The 24,814-nt window shown below is 42.6% G+C and overlaps 1 protein-coding gene across 1 annotated transcript in view; it reads left to right on the top strand.

Moving 5' to 3' along the window:
* The window catches only part of ZC3HAV1 (zinc finger CCCH-type containing, antiviral 1), a 51,847-nt gene that overhangs the window by 4,428 nt on the left and 22,605 nt on the right, over positions 1-24,814 (top strand). The window contains exons 3-4 of the mRNA XM_055421338.2: positions 18,666-18,801; positions 23,357-23,609. Coding sequence (XP_055277313.2) covers positions 18,666-18,801; positions 23,357-23,609 — 389 coding nt within the window. The remainder of the gene's footprint in view (positions 1-18,665; positions 18,802-23,356; positions 23,610-24,814) is intronic.

The following is a 24,814-nucleotide window of genomic DNA, read 5'->3' as shown; positions in this document are numbered from 1 at the left end:
CGTAACTGTTCTCTGTTTGCATGAGGACTGTTTGCCTTTTGCTGGACATATAAAATTTCCTCTCTATTACTATTCTTTATAGATTGGATTTCTCCTATAAATTCTGCAGTTCTGATCTTTTAAGTTGCTTTTAGCTAGACATTTTAGTTGATGACAGGGCTTGCTTCATCATTGGAAAATAGTTTTGGTCCTTTGTTGTGGGTATTTCTTTTTGCTTTGCTGAAACATATACCCACACATGGAGTTCTAATCTCAGTTCTGACACAAATAATAACTACCATTTATTGAACAAATAGCTGTGTACCAAGCACTATGATAAGCACTTCAGAGACGGTACCCAAGTTAGTCTCCGTCTTGATTCTTGAGGTAGGTGTTATAAACCCCATCTAAATGTTAGGAACTTCCTTGGTGGCTCAAATGGTAAAAGTCTGCCTGAAATGCAGGAGACCCGGGTTTGATCCCTGGTCCCTGGAAGATCCCCTGGAGAAGAAAATGTCAACCCACTCCAGTATTCTTGCCTGGAAAATCACATGGCAGAGGAGCCTGCAGGGCTACAGTCCATGGGGTCGCAGAGTCGGACATGACTGAGTGACTAACAGTTTCAGTTTCAATTTGATGTAAGAAAACTCAGGCCTAGAGCTGTTTAGAAATTTACCAAAGGTCACATAGCAGATAGCTGACAAAGTTAGTGTTGAACCCAGATCTATAAAACTTCTTTTTAAAACAAAATTTATTTATTTACTTGACTGCAGTGGGTATTAGTTGCTGATTTCAGGATCTTAGTTCCCTGACCAAGGATCAAACCGAAGCCCCCTGTACTGGGAGCACAGAGTCTTAGCCATTGGACCCCAGGGCAGTCCCCTGTAGGACTTAACTTAGCTACTGGCATTGTCAAGTAGCTATAGGAAATGTGATCTTTCATTAATTCAGGTTCAAGACATTTTTTTTAAAGCATGGTTTCTGTTTAACTGTTTAAAGCAGGCTCTCTGAGTGCCTTCAACTAGTTTTGCGGTTTCTGCTGCTGTGGGTGTATCCTCTGGGCTCTCTTCCTGTTTGTATGACTTTCCTGTTTGCGTAATTGAAACTTTGGGTGGGGGTGGGTAGATAGGAAGAGAATGAATCGATTATTTCATAAATTTAAAAAAATGCAAAGAATGGTGTAACAAGCATCAGAGTCTATATATTCTGAGTATATTCCAAAAGCTACACTATATAAAACAATATATAGTATAATAAGCTTATAATTCACCTCTCAGAATAAATATTTACATTTTTCATTTTTGCTTTTATTTTAAAATAAAATGAAAACCATAATATGCCTAAGGTTATTGTTTTTTTCTCTTCATCTCATTTACTTCTTTCCCCAGAAACAACCTCAGTCATGATTTTGGTGTGTGTCCATGATTTTAAAATTTCCTCTCATCTATGTTTTTATTCATATACAAAATGTAGTGTTGCTTTATGTGTTTTAGAATTTTTCTCAGTGTTATGTTTTGAAGATCGATTCATGCCATTATATGGATCTAGTTTATTCATCTTAACAGCTGTATAGCATTTCATCCTATGATTTGTACCTATTCCCGTAATAATGGACATTTAGAATATTTCTAATTTTTTTCTACAAAGAAGCATGCTGCCAAGAGGATATTTGTCTCTTGGTGCTCATGGCAAAAGCTTCTCCAAGGTATATCATATGCTGTGCTTAGTTGCTCAGTCGTGCCTGACTCATTGCGACCCCATGAACTGTAGCCCATCAGGCTCCTCTGTCCTTGGGATTCTCCAGGCAAGGATACTGGAGTGGGTAGCCATTTCCTCCTCCAGGGGATCTTCCCAAACCAGGAATTGAACCCAGGTCTCCCGCATGTCTGGTGGATTCTTTACCATCTGAGTCACCACAGAAACCCATCAGGAAATGGAATTGCTGGGTTCAGTGTTTGCTTCACCTTTTGCAGATTCTGACAAATCAATGTAATAAAAATATTTTTACCTTGAAAGTGTTAGTTGTTTGGTTGTGTCTGACTCTTTGTGACCCCATGGACTGTAGCCCACCAGGCTCCACAGTCCATGAAATTTCCCAGGCAAGAATACTGGAGTGGGTTGCCATTCCCATCTTCAGGGGAATCTTTCTGACCCAGGGATCGAACCTGGGTCTCCTGCATTGCAGGTAGATTCTTTACCTTCTGAACCATGGGGCCAATTTACATTTTCATGTTTGGTAGTCTCACTTTCCTGATTTTATAGACAATTAGTGCTTGGTATTATCAGACTTTTTCTTTTCTTTTCCTTTTAACTTTTTGACTGCACCATGTGAGATCTTAGTTCCCTGACCAGGCATTGAACCTGCAACCCCTGCAGTGGAAGCGCAGAGTCTTAACTGCTGGATTGCCAGGGAAGTCTCTCTTTTTTTCTTTTATTTTTAACTTTTTGACTGCACCTCGCAGCATGTGAGATCTTAGTTCTCTTTCCAGGGACTGAACGGCTGCCCAGACTTTGTATTTGTGCTAAAGGAGATCCAAACAGTCCATTCTAAAGGAGATCAATCCTGGGTGTTCATTGGAAGGACTGATGCTAAAGCTGAAACTCCAATAGTTTGGCCACCTCATGCGAAGAGTTGACTCACTGGAAAAGACTCTGATGCTGGGAAGGATTGGGGGCGGGAGGAGAAGGGGACGACGGAGAATGAGATGGCTGGATGGCATCACTGACTCGATGGACATGAGTTTGAGTGAACTCCGGGAGTTGGTGATGGACAGAGAGGCCTGGCGTGCTATGATTCATGGGGTCGCAAAGAGTTGGTCACGACTGAGCAACTGAACTGAACTGAACTAAGGGTATACAATCGTATCTCATTGTTTTAATTATTTTCTTATGAAAGTTTTTAATATGTTATTTGCTTATGACACTATATACATACAGTGAAAATCTGTGTACCCACAAATCAGCTTCAGAAATAAAATATTACCAGTTAAAAGCCCCAGAATTCTCACCTTTGATCAGTTCAGTCCAGTTGCTCAGTCGTGTCTGACTCTTGGCAACCCCATGGACTGCAGCACGCCAGGCTTCTCTGTCCATCACCAACTTCCGGAGCTTGCTCAAACTCATGTCCATCGAGTTGGTGATGCTGTGAGATGGTTGGATGGCATCATCTTTGATTATCTCCCCCATTTTATAGGTGATAACTAGTGGTAAACATAACAGCTTTAAATATGATTGACTAATAAGCATTGTGCATATTTAGGAGGTACAATGTAGTATTTTGTTATATGTATACACTGTGTAGTGCTTCCTTCAATCAAGCTGATTAACCTATTTATCACCTCATCTATTTACCCCCCATTTTAAAAAAGTTTGTTTATTTATTCATTTGGCTGCGCTGGGGTCTTAGTTGCAGCACGTGGATCTTAGATCTTCATTGTGACATGCGGACTTTTAGTTGTGGCATGAGGGATCTAGTTCCTTGACCAGGGATTAAACCAGGGCCCTGCAAGTTGGGAGTGGGAAGTCTTAGCCACTGAGGCCACCAAGGAAGTCCAATTTACCCCCATTTTTTAAAATGATGAGAACATTTAATAACAACTCTCTTAGCAAGTCTCAAGTATACAGTATTTATTATCAACTGTGACTCACTGGAAAAGAGTCCGATGCTAGAAGGGATTGGGGGCGGGAGGAGACGGGGACGACAGAGAATGAGATGGCTGGATGGCATCACCAGCTCGATGGACATGAGTTTGAGTGAACTCCGGGAGTTGGTGATGGACAGAGAGGCCTGGCGTGCTATGATTCATGGGGTCGCAAAGAGTCGGACACGACTGAGCAACTGAACTGAACTGAACTGATGGTCACCAAGCTGTACCTTAGAGTTCCAGAACTTCTTCATCTTATAGGTGAAAGTTTGTACCCTTTGACCGACGTCCCTCCTCCTCCACTCAAATCCCTGGCAGCTACCATTCTAGTCTCATGTTTGATGTGTGTGATTTTCTTGGATTCCGTGTACAAGTCAGATCATGCAGTTTTTGTCTTTCTGTGTCTGGCTTATTTCATCTAGCACAAGGTCTTTTAGGTTCACACATGTCACAAATGGCAGTTTCCTTGTTTTTATGATTGAATAATGTTTCATTTTATGCATCTAAACCACATTTTCTTTATCCATGCATCTGCGGATGCACACTAAGGTTGTTTCCATGTCTTGGCTATTGTGAATAATGCGGTGATCAACTTGGGAGTGCAGATATTTCTTTGAGATACTGATTTCATTTCCTCTCGATATACACCCATCAGTGAGATTGCTGGATCATATGTTGTTCTATTTTTAATTTTTTGAGGAACTCCATTCTGTTTTCCATAATGGCCATGCCGGTTTACAATCCCACAACCCGGTTCTGCGTCTGATATTTATTTTTCCCCACATTTTTATTATCTTTCTACACATGTATTTATTTCTAAGCAATATTTAGGATTGTTTTGCCTGTTTTCAAGGCTGTAGATTACATCAGTGATTGAGTATGCAAATATTTGCTTTATTTCGTCTTGTTTGCACAGCTTAATGTTTGAGATTCACTCCTGCTAACAAAGCTTTGTTTCTATACCACCCTGTGGCCTGGGCAAGACAAATTTCTGCCCTGTGCCCTCTGCTGTATGGTCCTAGTTCTAGCCCAAGTGTATCCTACTCACCTTTTGAAGAGTCTGTGGAGTTAAGGAATTGTGCTCATCTAGACCCTGTGGCCTCCCTCCAGGGCCCTCCCTCTCCCCCTCATCGTTCTAGACTATGCTGTGGGTTCCTAGAACCCTAGAATTCCCAAGCCCATTTCCAGGGCCTGAGTGGGCCTCTTCCCTGGGTCTTCCGACATGTGGAAGGAATTTGGATGTACAGGCTGGCATGTTCATTGCCTCTGTCTGATGGCACTAGCAATGTGGGACAGAGCCTGATGGGGAGAAGAGAAGTGATGGACTGGAGGTGGGAGCCAGGACTGACTTTCTTCATTCTGTTTATATGTTCTATCACAGAACTCAAAGGAGTCTGAGCATTCTAAATTTGAACTTGGCCTTGCAGGTCATTATGAAAGTGCGTTTGTCAAGATAGGAAGAGAGAACATATTTTATTGAACCATTTCTTAGCTTGATTAATTACTTCTAAGTGTTTAGGTACTTGAGTCCTGGATTGGAAAGATTCTCTGGAGAAGGAAATGGCAACCCACTCCAGTATTGTTACCTGAGAAATCCTGTGGACCGAGGAACCTGTGGGGTCACAAAAGAATCAGACACAACTTAGCAACTAAACAACAACAACAACACGGGCCTCCAAACCCCATCATTTTAAGAGCGGGACTGCTCTAGTTCTTTCTTTTATAAACGATTGCTTTCTTTGGTACAAATGTACATGATTTATGTATCAATTTTCTTATTAAAATATAGGTTGTTTTCAGTTTTTTGTTATTATAAACTAATAATTTGGAATATCTTTCTTTGTGTACACATTGAAGAGTTACCTAGGTATCTAGTAGCAGAATTCCCATGCTTAAGTTTTAGGGGCCAATACCAAATCTCCAGGTGTGCATACCAAGTTTAATCCCACCAGGAAAATATGAGCATTCCTTTGTTTCACATCCTTGCCAAATTCATCAGCCTTTTACAAATTGTGCCAATACAAGGAATGTGAAGTTGCACCTCATTATGGTTTCAATATTATTAGTTTATAGATAAATATATTTTATATATTGTTTATATATTGTTTGTTTATGTATTGTTAGTCTCTAGCACTTTTAAGTCATACTGCTTGTTTTAAAATTTCTTTTTTAAAAGTTTTATGCAATTTTTTAAAGTTCCTTTCCATTTATAGTTATTACAAAATATTGGCCCTGTACCCCATTTTTACAGTATATCCTTGAGCCTGTCTTACACCTAATAGTTTGTATCTCCTGCTGCTACATTTCTCCTCCCTTTGCCCCCACTGGAAACCACTAGTTTGTTCTCTCTATCTGTGAGTCTGCTTCTTTTTGTTATATTCACTGTTTATTGTATTTTTTAGATTCATATATATGTGATATCATACAGTGCTTTCTCTGTCTGACTTATTTCACTTAGTGTAAACTCCTCCAAGTTCTTCTGTGTTTCTGCAAATGGCAAAATTTTGTTCTTTTTTATGGCTGAGTAGTATTCCATTGTGGTATTCCAAAGTATAGTACATCTTCTTTATCTATCTGCCAGTTGATAGACACTTTGGTTTCGTCCGTAACTTGGCAATTGTAAATAGTGCTTCTATGAATACTGAGTATGTATCCTTTTAAATTGCTGTTTTTACTTTTTTCAGATATATACTCAGTAGTGGAATTAGTGGATCATGTGGTAGTTCTTATTTTTAGTTTTCTGAGAGACCTCCATACTCTTCTCCACAATGGTTGCACCACTGTACCTTCCCACCAACAGTGTATGAGCGTTCCATTTTCTCCACATCCTTGCCGACATTTGTTATTTGTGTTCTTTTTGATGATAACCATTCTGACAGGTGTGAAGTGGTATCTCATGGTGATTTTAATTTGCATTTCCCTGATAATTATTGATGCTGAGAATTTTTTCATGTGTTTGTTGGCTATCTGTATTTCCTCTTTGGAAAAATGTCTATTCAGTTCTGCCCATTTTTAAATTGTTTGATTTTGTTTTGATGTTGAGTTGTATGAGCTGTTTATGTATCTTGGATATTATATACATTGGCTATTAATCCCTTATTGGTCATAGCGTTTGCAAATATTCTTTCCTATTCAGTAGGTTGTCTTTTCATTTTGTCGATGGTTTCCTTTGCTGTGCAAAATCTTTTCAGTTTAATTAGGTCCCATTTGTTTCTTCTTGCATTTATTCCCTTTGCTTCAAGAGACAGATCCAAGAAAAATATTGCTCTGGCCTAATGCTTGTTTTTTAAGTTTGCCTTATGTGGTATCTGATTCTTGGCAGTTGTTTCTTATTTGCATTGTTCTTTTTCTGTCCTCTTAGCAATCTATTTTTGCCTGTAATTGCTTTTATTGTATTTTTTTTATTGTAAACTGTACAGTTCAATGGCAATAAGTACATTCATGATGTTGTGCAACCATCTCCACTTTCTGGTTCCAGAACATTTTCATCATCCCAAAAAGAAACCCCACACCCATCCATGGGCACACCTCATTCTTTCCTCTCCACAGCCTCTGGTAACCTCTAATCCACTTTCTGTTTGCATGGATTTGGCTGTTTTGGAAGTTTCCTGTAAATGGAATCATACAATATTTTTCCTATTGTATCTGGCTTCCTTCACTTAGCATAATGTCTTCAAAGTTTGCCATTTACTTCTGCATATTACATGTCTTTTGTGGGGGTATATACCCAGGAGGAATCTCCCTGAAAGTTCCCTTTGTTACTAATTGTGCTCTGCCTGTGGAGTCCCTGAAATTTTAATAAGTGACCAAAAAAAAATGTCTGATAACAAAATATTTTCTGCTTTTTACTTAATGTAGAGGTGGCAGAATTAAGCATTTAAGGTAAGTGTAGATGTCTTTACATAAAAAGGTTCTAATTTGATTACTGCTCCTGACCATATTTATTTCCAAACTAGTATCTGTGACCTTTGGGCTTCTCTGCTAGCTCAGACGGTAAAGAATCCACCTGCAATTCGGGAGTCCTGGGTTTGATCCTTGTGTTGGGAAGATCTCCTGGGGAAGGGAATGGCTATCTACTCCAGTATTTTTGCCTGGGGAATCCCATGGACAGAAGAGCCTGGCAAGCTACAGTCCATGGGGTGACAAAGAATCAGTGATCTTTACCTACAGCCTGCTTTAGAATTGGCAAGGTCCCAAGATGGTTTTAGAAAAGGAATAAAAGAAGAACTTCAAATCTCAAGTCCAATGAGAAATCAATTTAACCAAATTGGGGCACAAAAGGTGGACTCAGTTTGGGAGAAGAAAGTGGAGACTTCATTCATGATCTTTAAATGCTTCCTCACTGAGAAGAAATTTTAGTATGTTTCAGACCAAGGACTTACCTGGTGGTCCAGTGTTTAGGACTCCAGGCTTCCTCTGCAAGGGGGCGCCGGTTTGATCCCCGGTCAGGGAACTAAGATCCCACATGCTACTTAGTACCTCCTGTTCTTCACTGTCTTCACTTGCCATGCTTTTTCTCTGTCCTGATGTGGACTTAGGGCAATGATGCCAAACTTTCGCTGCACGTTGGAATCACTTGAGAAATCTTTTAAAGATACTGGTGCCCAGATCCTACCCCTGGACATTCTGATTTAATTGGTATAGGGTATGACTTGGGCATCGGGGTTTCTTAAAAGGCCATGGGTGGGGCTTCCCTGGTAGCTCAGTGGTAAAGAAACTGCCTTGCCAATGCAGGGGACAGGTGTTTGATTCCCAGTCCGGGAAGATCCCACATGCCTTGGAACAACTAAGCTTATGCACTGCAACTATTGAGCCTGCACCCTAGAGCCTGTGCTTTACAACAAAAGCAGCCACAATAATGAGAAGCTCTTGCACCGCAACTAGAGAGCAACCCCTGTTCTCTGCAACTAGAGAAAAGCCTGCATAGCAACCAAGACCCAGCACAGCCAAAATAAATAAAATTATTTTTTAAAAAAGGCCACGGGTGGTTCTAATGGGCAGCAGGGTTTGAGAACCCCCCTAGTTAAAAGGACCAGAGAAATAGGTCAACCTGTGGAGCTTGTCTACAGTGTTGTGGCACCTGTACAGTGTGCCTTACTTTTGGTACAATTGTGGATTACAGTCAGTTCCTCCGCCCTGCGCCTCTCCCATGCTGGGAACCTTGGCCATCTGCACCTGCGGCTCACCACAGTCAGCAGTCGGGGGGTGCCTCTTCTTTGCACCCAGTATACTCTGGGTAACACAGTTGTGGTTAAAGCAGACCAGTTTCTTCGGCTCCACCCTTTCCCTTCCCGCACACTGTTCCTTAGACTGCTCCTGTGTTCTCCACTGGTCTACTCTGGTTTTCCCCCAGAAAAACCAGAAATTAGAGTAGGGGTTCCAGATTTGGTGAATCATTCCTGCCTCTAGTAACCAGCAATCGAATCTCAAACATCAGAGGTGCAGTCATATAGAGAATAGGAGTCTCGTGACTTGGATATTTTTCAGGGTTGGTTTGATTGGCGCCGTTTTATTCTGTAGACTAGTGTTTCTAGATTTTTATCTTTCACAGGTCTTGGTTTCTTTCTTGCTTGGCTGGCATCGTGGTGAGCTATTTCCTGTGTTCTACACAAACTGACTAGCTCTTTGAATCTGTCCACCCTCCCCCCGTGAGGTGCTGGGGAGCAGAGCAGGTGAAAGGAAGAGGTATTTTGATACAAACAATGGTTGAAAAACAAGACTCTAGAGAATGGACGTGTGGACACAGTGGCGAAGGAGAGATTGGGATGGATTGAGAGAAGCACTGACATATATACGCGACCACGTGGAAATTCTATAGCTAGTGGGAAGCTGCTGTATAACACAGGGAGCTCAGCTCAGGGCTCTGTGATGACTTACAGGAGTGGCATGGGAGGGAGGTTCAAGAAGGATATGCATGTGACTGACTCATGCTGTTGTATAGCAGAAACTAACACAAGGTTGTAAAGCAATTGTATTCCAATTAAAAAGACAAACTGGGGCTCCCCTGGTGAAAGAAAGAAAGAAAGTGAAGTCGCTTAGTCGTGTCCGACTCTTTGCAACCCCATGGACTGTAACCTAAAGAGCAGGCGATACGGGTTTGGTCCCTGGTCTGGTAAGATCCCATATGCCTCGGAGCAGCTAAGCTGTTGAGCCTGTGCTCTAGAGCCCATGAGCTGCAACTACTGAAGCCTGGGCTCTCGAGAGTCTGTGCTCCACAACAACAGAAGCCACCGCATTAAGAATCCCCCACAACCAGAGTGGCTTCTGCCCATCGCACCTAGAGAAAAGCGCTCACAGTAATGGAGACCTCAGTTCAGTTCAGTTCAGTCGCTCAGTCGTGTCCGACTCTCCGCGACCCCATGAATCACAGCATGCCAGGCCTCCCTGTCCATCACCAACTCCCGGAGTACACTCAAACTCATGTCCACAGAGTCGGTGATGCCATCCAGCCATCTCATTCTCCGTCGTCCCCTCTCCTCCCGCCCCCAACCTTTCCCAGCATCAGAGTCTTTTCCAGTGAGTCAACTCGTCGCATGAGGTGGCACAGGCAAAAAAAAAGAGAGAGAGCGAGAAACAGAATTATTTTAAAAAATAAAAGTAAACTAAAACCAAGACTCTCCCTAAGGTTATCTTTTTCTCGTTGCTCTGGTGTGGAGCCTCGGCTTGACCCTGTGTTTACTGTCTTGTGAAGTGCCAGAGGTCACACGTGTGAATATCTAGTTCAGGAACCTAGCTTAGAATTTCATCCAACAGGCCCAACCAGCAACTCCCAGCCCTGACTGCACACTGAAATCATCTGGGGTCCCATCTCCTGTCAAATTAAATATCCGTCTCTGAGGGTGTGGCCAGGCTTAGGTATTTCTCAGCACTGCCCAGTTGGTTATTATGTGTAGCCAGGGATGAGAAACTCTCTGCGGGCTAGACCTCATCTGTGATTGGGGGAGCACTAACTACCAGGGTTAAAGTAACCTTTCATTCCGTGGCTGGAAGAAAAGAATGAAAAGATCGTTTGTTTTTAGGCTTTTGGCTTGAGATTCCTGAGAGACCTGCTTGCCTCTCCCAAGGCCATCTTCACTCTTTTTAGAAAAGTTATCATTTCCTATCCCAACTCATGCTGTTTGAAGTTTATCTGCTCCAAGGACAGGCAGCCTTCTGCAAATGCTTGTCTCCCCCTGGGCAGCTCATAAGGGCTTGTGGGTGAGCTCTTTTCTGTGCTGGGAGGTGGGGAGTCCCATGGCTGTGAGTCAACCCTTTGTTGGAGAAGGTCACCTTGAACATGCTTATCCAGGTGTGCTCTTTGGTCCAGCAGCATTAGCATCACCTAGGAGCTTGTGAGAAATGTACACTCAGCCCTCATCCCAGACCTCCTGTTCAGGAACTCGGGGTGGTGTCTAGCAATCTGTGTTCTAACAAACCTTCTCAACGATTCTGATGTGAGCTAGAAAGTTGAGACTCACTCTGTAGGTCTGGGACAGAGCCTGAGAATTTGCGTTTCTGACAACCTCCTAGGTGATGCTGATCAGGGGACTTCACTTTGAGAACCACTGGTTTTGAGAACCCTAAGAGGCCTTGGGAGATTTTCGCACCATTTCCTGGCTGAAGCCTCGTAGCCGGTATTAGGGACCTGGAACTGAGACAGAGTGATCAGAAGAAAGTGAGAAGGAAGCTTCTGCATCTTAAACCTAAACATGACCTCCATCAAGCCCTGACCGTGACAGGTTCGGCCGAAGGTTGAATCAATCAGCTGCTGAACTTGTCTCTTCATTGCCAATCAAAAGAAACAGTTTCTTTTCTTCTTAAAAAAATAATTTATTAAATGTTCATGTTAGCTTGATGAAGTACTAGACATAGCCTTTATGGATCTGGGAACTGCCATAGAAAATAGACTAGCATAAGTGAGCGTGGTCAGTCGTGTCTGACTCTGCAACCCCATGGACTGTAGCCCACCAGGCTCCTCTGTCCATGGGATTTCTCAGGCAAGAGTACTGGAGTGGATTGCCATTTCCTATTCCAGGGGATATTCCCAAGCCAGGTGTCTCAGTGGTAAAGAATCCTCCTACCAATGAAAGAGGGTTCCTGCGTTGGCAGGAAGATTCTTCACCACATGGCACTGCCTGGGAAGCCCAAAATAGTTTAATTTTTTCTTTTGGCCTCACTGCGATGCATGCAGGATCTTAGTTTCCTCACAGTAGTTGAACCTGTGGCCCCTGCAGTGGAAGCATGGAGTCTTAACCACTGCACTGCCAGGGAAGTCCCAAGAAATAGTTTCAATCATTTATTGTGTTCCTCCTACACCATATTCTTCCCTGGTAGCTCAGATGGCAAAGAATCTGCTTGCAAGAGACCCAGGTTCTATCCCTGGAGAAGATCTCCTGGAGAAAGAAATGGCAATATACTCCAGTATTCTTGCCTCCAGTGGACAGAGGATCCTGGTGCGATAACGGTCTATGGGGTTGCAAAGAACTAGACATGGCTTAGCTATGAAACAATAGCAGCGACAAGGGAACAGTAACTGGGATAATCTAGCATGGCTTTCTTTTTTTTCTTTTTGGTTTGGAAAATATTCAGTCCTGTCTGTTTTTGTTTTTCCAGATTATGTTTTTAATTTCCTTATTTTGAGTTCTGGGTTCAATGATGAGCTCTTCCTCTTATTTGAGTCACCTTTTATTTCTCATTTTACCTAGCCTCAGTTTCCCAAAATAAAAAGTAAAATATTTTCTCAGAGGTTATAAATAACAGATCCAATTCCTGTCACTTAGAAAATATGTGATAAGTGTTAGTGTCTGTAATTCTGGTCTCACTTGCATGCATATGGGCTAAGTCACTTCGTTTGTGTCTGACTCTGTGGACTGTAGCCCACAGACTCCTGTCCATGGGATTCTCCAGGCAAGAATGCTGGAGTGGGTTGCCATTTCCTCCTGCAGGGCATCTTCCCAACCCAGCCATCGAACCCGAGTCTCTTATGTCCCCAGCATTGGCAATCGGGTTCTTTACCACTAGTGCCACCCGCGAAGTCCTTGGTCTTAGTTACTGCCCAGATAAGTGAGTGAGAACTGCCCCACTTTTTTGAAATTAGGGTGGAGATATCCTCTAAGACGGAGAAGGCAATGGTACCCCACTCCAGTACTCTTGCCTGGAAAATCCCATGGACAGAGGAGCCTGGTAGGCTGCCGTCTGTGGGGTCACGACAAGTTGTACACGACTGAGCAACTTCACTTTCACTTTTCACTTTCCTGCATTGGAGAAGGAAATGGCAACCCACTCCAGTGTTCTTGCCTGGAGAATCCCAGGGACAGGGAAGCCTGGTGGGCTGCCGTCTGTGGGGTCACACAGAGTCGGACATGACTGAAGCGACTTAGCATCCTCTAAGAAGCTTGGAAAAGTCTAGGAAATGTGGGAAAACAGAGCAGGGGCTCCCAGGGATGGAGCTGTAGGTCAGAACCCAAGGCTAGCTATGACATGTTGCTGACTGAAGCTGGGTTCAAGGTGAGGATTATAGAATCTAGAGGAATGAGTAGTTTGCCTGAGGATGGAGATGAGAAATGAAGAGTGATCTGGGCCCTCAGACAGGCAGCATCAAGGACCCAGCCAGCACCATGTGTGCTGGATGGACTCCTCCTATGGGCATGAGTGTCTTAGGTGGGCTGGAAAAGCCCAGACTCTTGGGGCTCAAGGCAGAGGGCTTCTCCATAGGCTTGCATGACTGCCTTTAGTTATTTAGAGGAAATACTGACTTCCAGGACCTTGGAAGTGCCTCACTGCCCCTAGGCAAGAGCAGAGCATGTGCAAGACTGGTAAGACCGAGGCTGTATCTTGTTGGAATCTGGAGAGGGGCTGGGTCTTCACGTATGACGGTAATCCGGTCATAGGCGAGGTACGAATCTGGAGAGGGGCTGGGTCTTCACGTATGACGGTAATCCGGTCATAGGCGAGGTACGATCTTCTTGGTACTGTGACCACAATATCTGGACTGAAGCTCAAAGGAAAGAAAAGTTCTTAATTCCTCCCACCTACCCGCTATCCGATGTCTCTGAGCCAGGGGGTAGAAGCTGCCTAGCAGTGGGGTGTTTCAGTGAGCTCATTTTCTGCTCCGGATTGAGAGGGTCATTACTGGCAATGCCCAGGAGAGTGAGAGGTCTAGAGAGGTAAGGAGGCTCACACATGTCTGGTAAAAGCTGTACTGGAGGGGTTTCTTGCTTTGGGGTGAAGGCTGGGCCCCTTCCTGCTGTAGAATCTCTTCATAGATGCCCCCCTCCCATGATGGTTGGGAAGGAGATAAGGTGTAGTTTTGCCTAGCCGCTGAGGGCTCTGGGGAGTGGGGGCTGTGGGGGAGCAGTTATCTGAAACCACAAACCCCAAGAGCAAGGAGAGAGCTGATGTCAGCGTTATCAGGGAGTGCCAGAAACACACTAAAAGCCAGGACTCCTGGTGAAGAAAACCAGGAGAGTGCACACCCTAGAAAATGGCTGGGATACAGGCTGTCAACAGAGCCTGACCACCTGCCCTTGACTTTTTCATGAAGCAGGGAGTGTGGGAGGGCTGGCTGGGTTTTAAGGGCTCAGGCGGTGGCTGCCATGGTTGTTGATTCTGACTTTTCTTTTGGGGTTCCTACAGAGCAATACCAGAGTGTTTCAGAAATGCCTTATACACCGACAGTGGCATTTGAATAGTGACTTTCAAAGACCAGTTCTTAGAGATTAACTTTTATGTAGGTGTTTACATTACAAAAATCACTGTCAATTTCAATAAGATAATTTTGCAGCCCGTTGCATTTCTGTTTACAGTGACAACGAAAAACAATAGTGGTAACTGATTTATGTTTAATATTTGGGAAGTGAAAGAGAACTATGAAAAGAAAGATTTTAATTCTCAGTAAGAAAAATAGAATAAGACTTGAATAAATGAAGAGATATTTTCTGTCCTAGAATCAGAAGATTTAAAATAGTAAGATGACATAATATCTAATCTAATGTATGGAGTTAACACAAATTAGATTCCATATGATATTTTGTGGAAATTGACAAAACAATACAATTTCTATAGAGAAAATAATAGTTAAGCACATTAAGGAAATTTTTGAAAAGATTTATTTAATCTGTTAATATTTAAAATGTGGTACAAAGGACATTTATGTTGTATGGTATCAGATGCAAAGCAGAATAGTAGATTGATAAAAACATAATAAGGATTCCCTGCATTCTAGATTTGCTAAAAAGTTAACAAACAATAGTTCTGGACAACAAAATAGTAAGAAAGGAATCCTATTCAATAGACGTTACTGAGAAAAGATATAAAGCACTTCTGTCCTCCTCTGATGCTAGTTGTCAAAATAAGCTCCAGATATTTTAAAGTTGAAAATATATTTTTTAAAAGTGAAACAAATCCAGCTGTGGTGGAGGAATTAATTTCTCAAGTATTAAAACAGTGGGCTAAATTACAAGTGGAGAATTGGAAGGACCTGATTGTATAAAAATTGAGCAATAGAAAGCTTAATAAGTTCTTGATAAAAAGGGAAAAGTGCAAAACTATTTGAAATAAAAAAGGCTGGTAAAGATTAGTATTAAAAGTATAAAGAACAATTATAAATCTATAGATAAACAGTTAAAAGATATGAACAAATAGTATAAGAGGAAATACGAGCATCAAACCTATATTTGGAATATTTCAGTCTTGCTAATAATTAAAGTGCAAATTAAAAGCATGAATCTATTTCTTAGTTAAGTAGCAAAAGTGATAAAGCTCTATGTTAATGTGCTTGGAGGGAAAGAGGCAGACTGTCTAAATGTACTAGTATGTTTTCTGCAGAGCAGGAGATCAAAATGAAACACAAACCACTTAGGCAATACTCTCAAATAAATCTCAAGAAAATAATGTGAAAGAGGAAAGGTTTATAAAGGTTGTGTAGTGAAAATCTGGCCATTACCTAACCACCTGACAATTTGATAATGGTTGTGCAAACTGGAAAACATTAAGATCCCATCACATTCAGTTCAGTTCAGTTCAGCTCAGTCGTGTCCAACTCCTTGCGACCCCATGAATCACAGCACGCCAGGCCTCCCTGTCCATCACCAACTCCCGGAGCTCACTCAAACTCATGTCCATCGAGTCGGTGACGCCATCCAGCCATCTCATTCTCTGTCGTCCCCTTCACCTCCCGCCCCCAACCTTTCCCAGCATCAGAGTCTTTTCCAGTGAGTCAACTCGTCGCATGAGGTGGCCAAAGTATTGGAGTTTCAGCTTTAACATCAGTCCTTCCAATGAACACCCAGGATCGATCTCCTTTAGAATGGACTGGTTGGATCTCCTTGCAGTCCAAGGGACTCTCAAGAGTCTTTTCCAACATCACAGTTCAAAAGCATCAATTCTTGGCAAGCAGCTTTCTTCACAGTCCAACTCTCACATCCATACATGACCACGGGAAAAACCATAGGCTTGACTAGACGGACCTTTGTTGGCAAAGTAATGTCTCTGCTTTTTAATATGCCATCTAGGTTGGTCATAACTTTCCTTCTAAGGAGTAAGCATCTTTTAATTTCATGGCTGCAATCAGCATCCACAGTGATTTTGGAGCCCAAAAAATAAAGTCTGACACTGTTTCCACTGTTTCCCCATCTATTTGCCATGAAGTGATGGAACCAGATGCCATGATCTTAGTTTTCTGAATGTTGAGCTTCAAGTCAACCTTTTGACTCTCCTCTTTCACTTTCATCAAGAGGCTTTTTAGTTCCTCTTCACTTTCTGCCATAAGGGTGGTGTCATCTGCATATCTGAGGTTATTGATATTTCTCCCGGCAATCTTGATTCCAGTTTGTGCTTCTTCCAGCCCAGCGTTCCTCATGAGGTACTCTGCATATAAGTTAAATAAGCAGGGTGACAATACACAGCCTTGACGTACTTCTTTTCCTATTTGGAACCAGTCTGTTGTTCCATGTCCAGTTCTAACTGTTGCTTCCTGACCTGCATATAGGTTTCTCAAGAGGCAGGTCAGGTGGTCTGGTATTCCCATCTCTTTCCCATCACATTCAGTTCAGTCGCTCAGTCGTGTCCAACTCTTTGCGACCCCATGAATCACAGCACGCCAGGCCTCCCTGTCCATCACCAACTCCCGGAGTTCACTCAAACTCATGTCCATCGAGTCGGTGATGCCATCCAGCCATCTCATTCTCTGTCGTCCCTGTCTCTTCCCGCCCCCAATCCCTCCCAGCATCAGAGTCTTTTCCAGTGAGTCAACTCATCGCATGAGGTGGCCAAAGTATATTAGCCACTGTTAAAACCATAAATCTGAGGATGTTGGTAATATTATAGGGAATGTATATAAGTTAAGTAGAAGACATTTGTTAGGTGAACACTGATAATTGTCAAATTAAGTTTGTCTGATGAAAACATCAGTGCTGGCATCTCAATGCTTGGTCTAATAAGTCAGTGCTTGTGGGATGTCAGGGTGATTATAATTTGGGGTTCTTGTTGAAAGGCAGATTTTGATTCATTCAAACTGGGGTGGAGCCTGGGATATTCTAAATTTGTGACGATGGTAAAGCTACTCCTCCCACCACATTTTTAAGGGCAAATGTTTAAGTCTCTGCCGTGCAGTCTCATGGCCACTAGTCACATGAGGCTATTCAAATTTAGATTAACTGAAATAAAATGGAAATTTTAGTTCCCTACGTCTTATTACCTATATTTCAAGTGTGCATTAGTCATGTATGGCTTACATCTCAGAAGCTCAGATTATAGAACAAATCCATCATCACAGAAATTTCTGTCAGACCTAAATCATCAATCTTAAAGTGAAGGGGATTTTTATCACTTTCTTGGTAAAGTTGTTTGAAATATGCGATTACAAGCTTGTTCCATTCCTTTGTAGTCACAAATCACATAGGTATACATTCATAGAAGTGATAAAGCAAGGGACAGTTTCATCTAGTTTAGTTTGATCAATGAAATTCTTTTATCCCATTGATTTTATTGTCATTCGATAGATGTGTTATCCTAATTATTATTTGCCTCTCAATGGGCAATCATTTCCACTAAATTGGTTTCAGTTTCTTTGCTATTTTTACCTCGTCTTACATAATTAACACATACTAGAGGAGACGTTTTGGAGAAGGCAATGGCAACTCACTCCAGTACACTTGCCTGGAAAATTTCATGGATGGAAGAGCCTGGTAGTTGGCAGTCCATAGGGTCACTGGGGGTCGGACACGACTGAACGACTTCTTTCACGTATTGGAGAAGGAAATGGCAACCCACTCCAGTGTTCTTGCCTGGAGAATCCCAGGGAAGGCGGAGTCTGGTGGGCTGCCATCTATGGGGTCGCACAGTCAAACACGACTGAAGCGACTCAGCAGCAGAGGAGACGTTTAAAGAAGGATTGCAATAAATTAAATATAACATGTATGTTGTTAATCAGCTATCAGATCAGATCAGTCGCTCAGTCGTGTCCAACTCTCTGCGACCCCATGCATCACAGCACGCCAGGCCTCCCTGTCCATCACCAACTCCCGGAGTTCACTCAAACTCATGTCCACAGAGTCGGTGATGCCATCCAGCCATCTCATTCTCCGTTGTCCCCTTCTCCTCCCGCCCCCAACCTTTCCCAGCATCAGAGTCTTTTCCAGTGAGTCAACTCGTCGCATGAGGTGGCCAAAGTATTGCAGTTTCAGCTTTAGCATCAGTTCCTCCAATGAACATCCAGGATTGATCTCCTTTAGAATGGACTGGTTGGATCTCCTTGCAGTATAAGGGACTCTCAAGAGTCTTCTCCAACACCACAGTTCAAAAGCATCTACCCCAATACAAAATAAAAAGCTAAAAAAAAAAGAATACATGTGTACAATTTATGAAGAGATCCTCATATTCTCTTTTCCTATCTATATGTTTCATCAGTTTGTATTTTTAAAGTGTATTCTTGAAGCTGGACCAACCTTGTGTTAGTTACCCAAGGATGTGGGCATTGATTTTCATTTGAAAGGTTTCCTGGATGATTGCTTTTTCTTCATTTTCTGTGAAGTGGAAACGCTGATCATTGTTATTTTCTTCCAGGAATTTATGCAAATATTCTCACGAGGTTCTCTCAGAAGATAACTTCAGGGTCCTGACAAACCATGGGCTCTCTGGACTGAACCAAGAGGAATTAGCTGTGCTCCTCCTCCAAAGTGACCCTTTTTTTATGCCCGAGGTAAGTTCTGATTCCTCAGTTTGAAAAGCAAGGAGAATGCCTTTGGCAGTGTGGTGTCATGTGTGTGTTGGAATGGGAGCAGACAAAAACCGGGCACCAGGGCTCTGTAGGTGGCAGTCAGCAGGTGGCTGTTGCTAAGTGATCTGGAGATTCCAACAGTTTCCTTCTTGTTTGAAGTTTAATAAGTATTTGAGTCTGGAATGCCTCCTCCCCTGGGCTGCTAGGGAACCCTGTGTGAGCAAGTGTGATCTGAACAACTAGAAATGAGACTAATTGATGCCTTACATCCTAGTGACTTCCTGGAAGAGGTGGGCTTTGAAGCAAGGTTTTGGAAGATGACAGGGTACATTGCTTGAGGCTAAGTTGTAGCAAAGAGATCTCAAAATGCAGTGATTCAAATAAAATATTACTTTGTTTCTCCATCTCTTGGTAGTCTAGATCTGAGGTCATTAAACTATAGTCTATGGACCACATCCCACCTGCCACCTGTTTTTGTAGTTTAATTGGAACACAGCCACACTCACTCATTTATATATTGTCTATGGCCGCTTTCTCATACAAGAGTGAGTTGTGTATTTGCAACAGAGATTGATGGCCTGCCAAGCCTAAAGTACTTACTATTTGATCATTTTTAAAAGATGTGACTTGGATATTATATCTCATTCATTGTACGTTCCGTCTCATTCACCAGAACTTATCACATGACTGCACTTAGGGAGAAGGCAGGCTGGGAAATGTAGTTTTCTGGCTGGGTAACTATATGTCCAGCTAAAACTTGGAAGCTTCTATTATTAGAAGAAGGATAAGAGTAATCTCAGATAATTGACAGTCTCATCCACCTAGGAATATTGACTTGAAAATCAGAGGATGCTGCTTAAAGAATGGTATCTGCGAATGATCTGAGAAAAATCCTTGTGCAAAGAGGTTAGCCTCACACTGGAAGAGAGGCCCAGAAACGTAATGGAAGCCTCAACTTGAGAGGGTGGAAGGGACTGAGATAAGATAACAAGGTTGAAATTTGGTTGTGCTTTTATGTATGACAAGATAGCTATCAGGGACATCTGGAGGGTTAAACATCTTTTGACTCTAAGCTCAGTGTGTTTCCCTGAGGACTTAGGAAAACTTAGGACACATGGGGTGATTTTGCATTGATTAGTGAGCTCAGGCAAGATAGGAATGCAAGACACTCTGTAAAAATGCCTTCAGAGAGGAAGGGTTAACTATATATAACTCACTTCCCCAGGCATTCTTTCATTTATGTACTTGAGTTTCTCTCTCTCTTTCTGTTTCCAGGAACCCAAGGTTCAGAGGTCTAATCTTAGGATCTCTATGACCCTTGGCCTATGTGCCAGCCAGCCCAGTCCCTCCTGGCTACCAGTATGGGGAAAATGCCTTACACCCTAACTCGTTAAAGGTCCCATTGACTAACAGAGGCACCCTATCCTTTCCCTTTCATGTGAAAGAATGACGACAGTTGAACGCTTGTCATGACTCTTGAGAGTGTTGCCCGAGGTCCAACCTAGAGTTAAACTTGCAGGGTTAGAAGCGTCACTCACCAGGTCAGCTCTCTGCTTCTGTTCTCCAGAATCACCAAGGACTTGCTACATCACGTCCCTGGAGAATAAGAGGAGTGGCGGCTCTTCCTTTCTCTAGGAAAGAGCCTACTGGATGGTGCTGTTGCTGACTTAGCCCAGAAAAAGCCCATTGACAAAACTGCTGGGAGGCTTCTCGTAGGAGGATGCTGACCTTAATCACACAGAGAGTCTGAAGTGTCACCTGAGGCTCCCTTACAGTACCCATGGATTTTAAGAATTCGGTACCCCTGATTAGAGGGTAGGGTGGAACAGTTTGTGCTTGAAGTTTATTTTTAGCCGATAACTTAATTGCCTTTTACCACTTGTCGGGGTAGGATCACAGACTAGCAGACTGCACTGCTTCCTGGGACCAGAGGTCTGAGAAGCTGGTTCCTGTGATGGGAAATCAACAAGAGCATAGATGACATGTCTCTATTTGACCATTCTGGGCAAGAGTTGTCTCTACAGGAGTGTTTTAACTTGGGGGAGTAGGGCGGAGTATTTTCAAGGTTTTAGCAGGGGAGGGGAGTGGTCAGCCAGAGTTCAGCTAGTTCCAAGGATAGTTGATCAAGGATGGTTCCTCCATGTCTCTAAGTTCTGTCTTTGCCACCAACTACCTATGTGATCTTGGACAAGGCATTTCATCCTTCAGGGTCTCACTTTACTTACTGTTTGCTTTGCAATCATTCAGCTAACACTCAGGAGTGCAAGGGTAGCACTGAGTTAAATCCTAAAGCCAATGGTGGACAAGGCACACGCTTGCCCTCAAATACCAAACATGTTCACACTTTTCTACTTTGCTTAACCTGTGAGAACATAAAAGCATAAACCTGAACTTCCTGGTATATAAACATGGATAATTGAAGTGCATTTATTAAAAGGGAGAAATGGGTCTCATTTGTTCTGGCAGGAGCAGTCTTTCTTAAACATCAGAATAGTACTAGAAATGTTAGCCAAAGTATCATTTGTGAAGTTGCTAATAATCCTGTTTTACTTGAGCCTCGAGAATTCTGGGTCTCAAGCTTTAGTGTGGGTCAGAATCACCAGGAGTGTTTGTCAAACCCAGATTGCTGGGCTCCTCCTCTGGCCATTTTGACTGTAGATACGGGGAAGGGCCCAAGGATTTGTATTTCTAGTTAATTTTCTGTTGGAGCTGATGCTGTTGGTCCAGGGACCACACTTTGAAAACTGACCAAGAGTCTCAATTCTGGCTCATAGACTCTATCACAAAGATATGCATTTGCATCAGGTTTAGAAGTTGTTTGTATGGCTCAGTCATGGTTGAATCCATGTCTTTCCCACCTGGATACATCATAGTGGCCCATGTTAATCTGGTTTGCTCAGAGTCTGTTGAAACAACTTACAAACGCTTTCATGTTTAAGCCTCTTTGTGTAATGATTCAAACATTTTCATCACATTTTGTATTGTGCATAAGACATTACGTATTTTATTATTTAACCTGCTCCACAACATGGTTAGGTGAGGGAAGCAAATATTTTTGTCTTTTACAGCAAGGGCAAGAGGCTGGGAGTAAGTAAGTAACTCAGATGTGAAGTCACGTGTAGCTGCTTCTAGATGCAGACTTCAACCAACATCCTCTAGTTCTGTATTACAGGGTCTGGCCTCACTGATGATACTTCTCCTGCTTTCCTTTCCAGTAAGAATTACATCTCTGTAGAACTAGATATGTAGAGCTACCTATTTACATATAAAAATGATCACCTATCAGTTGGTCTTTTGAGAAACTGCCACATTCTGCCTAGCTCCCAGCAGCTGAAGATAAGACCTCACATCCTTTTTTTTTTCTTTTTGACTGCACCACGTGGCACGCAGGATAACCCATGCCCCCTGCAGTGTTCTAACTGAAGATGGTCTTTTAATTGAAGATGTGTTGATATCCAAAGGTGGACCTTCCTCTTTGGGATTTCTTTATATGTAGGGCTCCCTTTGGGTCCTGTTTCATTCTGTCTATAGCTGGCTGTCTTATATTGATTCTTCCAAAAGAGGTTAATAAAAGTCAAGTTTCTTTCAGTTAGTTTGTAGGTCTCTTCTACCCCAAATAAGTCACTGGTTGACTATAACTCAACAGAGATTATAGAGTTATACACATACATTTTTTTCCTTAGATATATCTCTGCTTGTGCTCATGTGCTCAGTCATGTCTGATTCTTTGTGACCCCATGGACTGTAGCCCACCAGGCTCCTCTGTCCATGGGATTTCCCAGACAAGAATACTAGAGAGGGTTGCCATTTCCTTCTCCAAGGGATCTTCCTGACACGGGGATTGAACCTGCATCTCCTCCAGCTCCTGCATTACAGGCAGATTCTTTACCTGCTGAGTCATCAGGGAAGTTTATATCTCTGCTTCTGTTTTTTCTTTTTCTTTCAGGAAATAAGAAAATGTGCATTTTTTTCTTACCAGGAAGTAAAAAAAATGCATTTTTATTTTTTATTTATTTAATCAATATTTATTGGAGTAGAGTTGATTTACAATGTTGTGCTAGTTTCAGGTGTACAGCAGAGTGAATCAGTTATACAGAGATCCAACCCGTCCATCCTAAAGGAAATCAGGCCTGAATATTCATTGGAAGGACTGATTTGAAGCTGAAACTCCAATACTTTGGCCCCCTGATGTGAAGAACTGACTCATTTGAAAAGACCCTGATGCTGGGAAAGATTGAAGGCGGGAGGAGAAGGGGACTACAAAAGATGAGATGGTTGGATGGCATCACTGACTCAATGGACATGAGTTTGAGTAAACTCTGGGATTTGGTGATGGACAGGGACGCCTGGCGTGCTGCAGTCCATGGGGTTGCAAAGAGTCGGACACAACTGAGCAACTGAACTGAACTGATACATAGATCCACTCTTTTTTAGATTCTATTCCCATAGAGATCATTATATTTACACGAACTTTCCTTAACGTGTGGCATATAGAGAAACATGGTTTCTTTCTGGCTGTTGTTTCTTTCTTCTGTAGATATGCAAGAATTATAAGGGCGAGGGTGGAAGACAGATTTGCAACCAGCAGCCCCCATGTGAAAGACTCCATGTCTGTGAACATTTTACCCGAGGGAACTGTGGTTATGCCAACTGCTTCCGGTCCCATAACCTGATGGACAGAAAGGTGCTGGCCGTCATGAGGGAACACGGGCTGAGCTCAAGTGTGGTACAGAACATCCAGGACATCTGCAATAGCAGGCACCGCCGGAAGAAGCCGTCAGCGTGGAGAGGTAAGCTTGGTGGCCTTCTTAACAGGATAAATGGAAATAAACAGAAATCACAAGGAGAGGGAATCTCTACTTATCCTTACCCTACCTCATCGTGTAAAACTGTTTTCCCTTTCAGACCTTGTCGATAGACATACACAATTTCTACATAATTATGATCATAGTATATGTGTGACTTTGCAATTTGATTTCATGCTATTCTGTGCCTCCACATCACACAGACACACTTCACACTTGGGCACGTTGCCAACATATATGCACCTCTCACTAAGGGACATGTGTCACCATATGTGCAAACTTCATGTACACACACATACACCCCTCACATGTCCACCATGTATGCATATCACGCACACATGCACACCCTTCATATAAACATAAATGAACCCCACACATAAACATCACATACAAGCACACCACACTTTTTGCACACACGAACACACACGCTCACTCCCTCCCTTCTCTCTGCTTCCCGGGGCTGTGACTTAACATGTTTCTAGAAAGAGGTCATTTTTTTTTTTTTTTTAAATTTTGGATATCGCTGACTTAAGCTTGGGCATTTGGGGGCCAGATGAACAACTCTGGATAGTTCCACGCTTCAGTGAAATCAGACCTTTCCTTATTTTCTTTTTTTGTTGTTGTTTTTAAGTACTGTGACTTCTTAGCTTAGACACGCCTGTGTCACGATATGGGTGAACTCTTAGTGATTTGGGGGCACTCGTCTCTGATGAGCACTAGTCTGTCTCTCCACTCACCCCAGTGGTGAATGTGGACTTGAACCTGAGGACTGTGGACAGCCCCACCTAAGACAGTGGGCATTTAGGAGCTGCATCTAAGTCTCATGAGAGAAGCCAAGAAGAGCCAGGGTTGGCTCAACCTTTATTCTAGGCCAAAGGTGGTGTTTTCTGCTGGGGTGGCAGGAAGGGGGGAATCCTTCCATTGTCATAACCACCTTGTCAAGATTTTCACACAAATTAATTTTTTTAAACTTTTTATTTGATCTTGGAGAAAGTCAATTAACAATGTTGTGATAGTTTCAGGGGCACAGCAGAGGGACTCAGCCTTATATATACATGTATCCATTCTCCCCCAAACTCCCCTCCCATCCAGGCTGCCATGAACACTGAGCACAGTTCCCTGTGCTGTACAGTAGGTCCTTGTTGGTTACCCATTTTAAATATAGCAGTGTGTATATGTTGATCCCAAAT

This window comes from Moschus berezovskii, chromosome 3 (genome assembly GCF_049115385.1).
Source record: "Moschus berezovskii isolate FMDL1 chromosome 3, NW_MosBer_1.0, whole genome shotgun sequence".
Classification (NCBI taxonomy): domain Eukaryota; kingdom Metazoa; phylum Chordata; class Mammalia; order Artiodactyla; family Moschidae; genus Moschus; species Moschus berezovskii.
The sequence above is the reverse complement of the archived record's forward strand: the minus strand, read 5'-3'. Positions and strand labels throughout refer to the sequence as shown.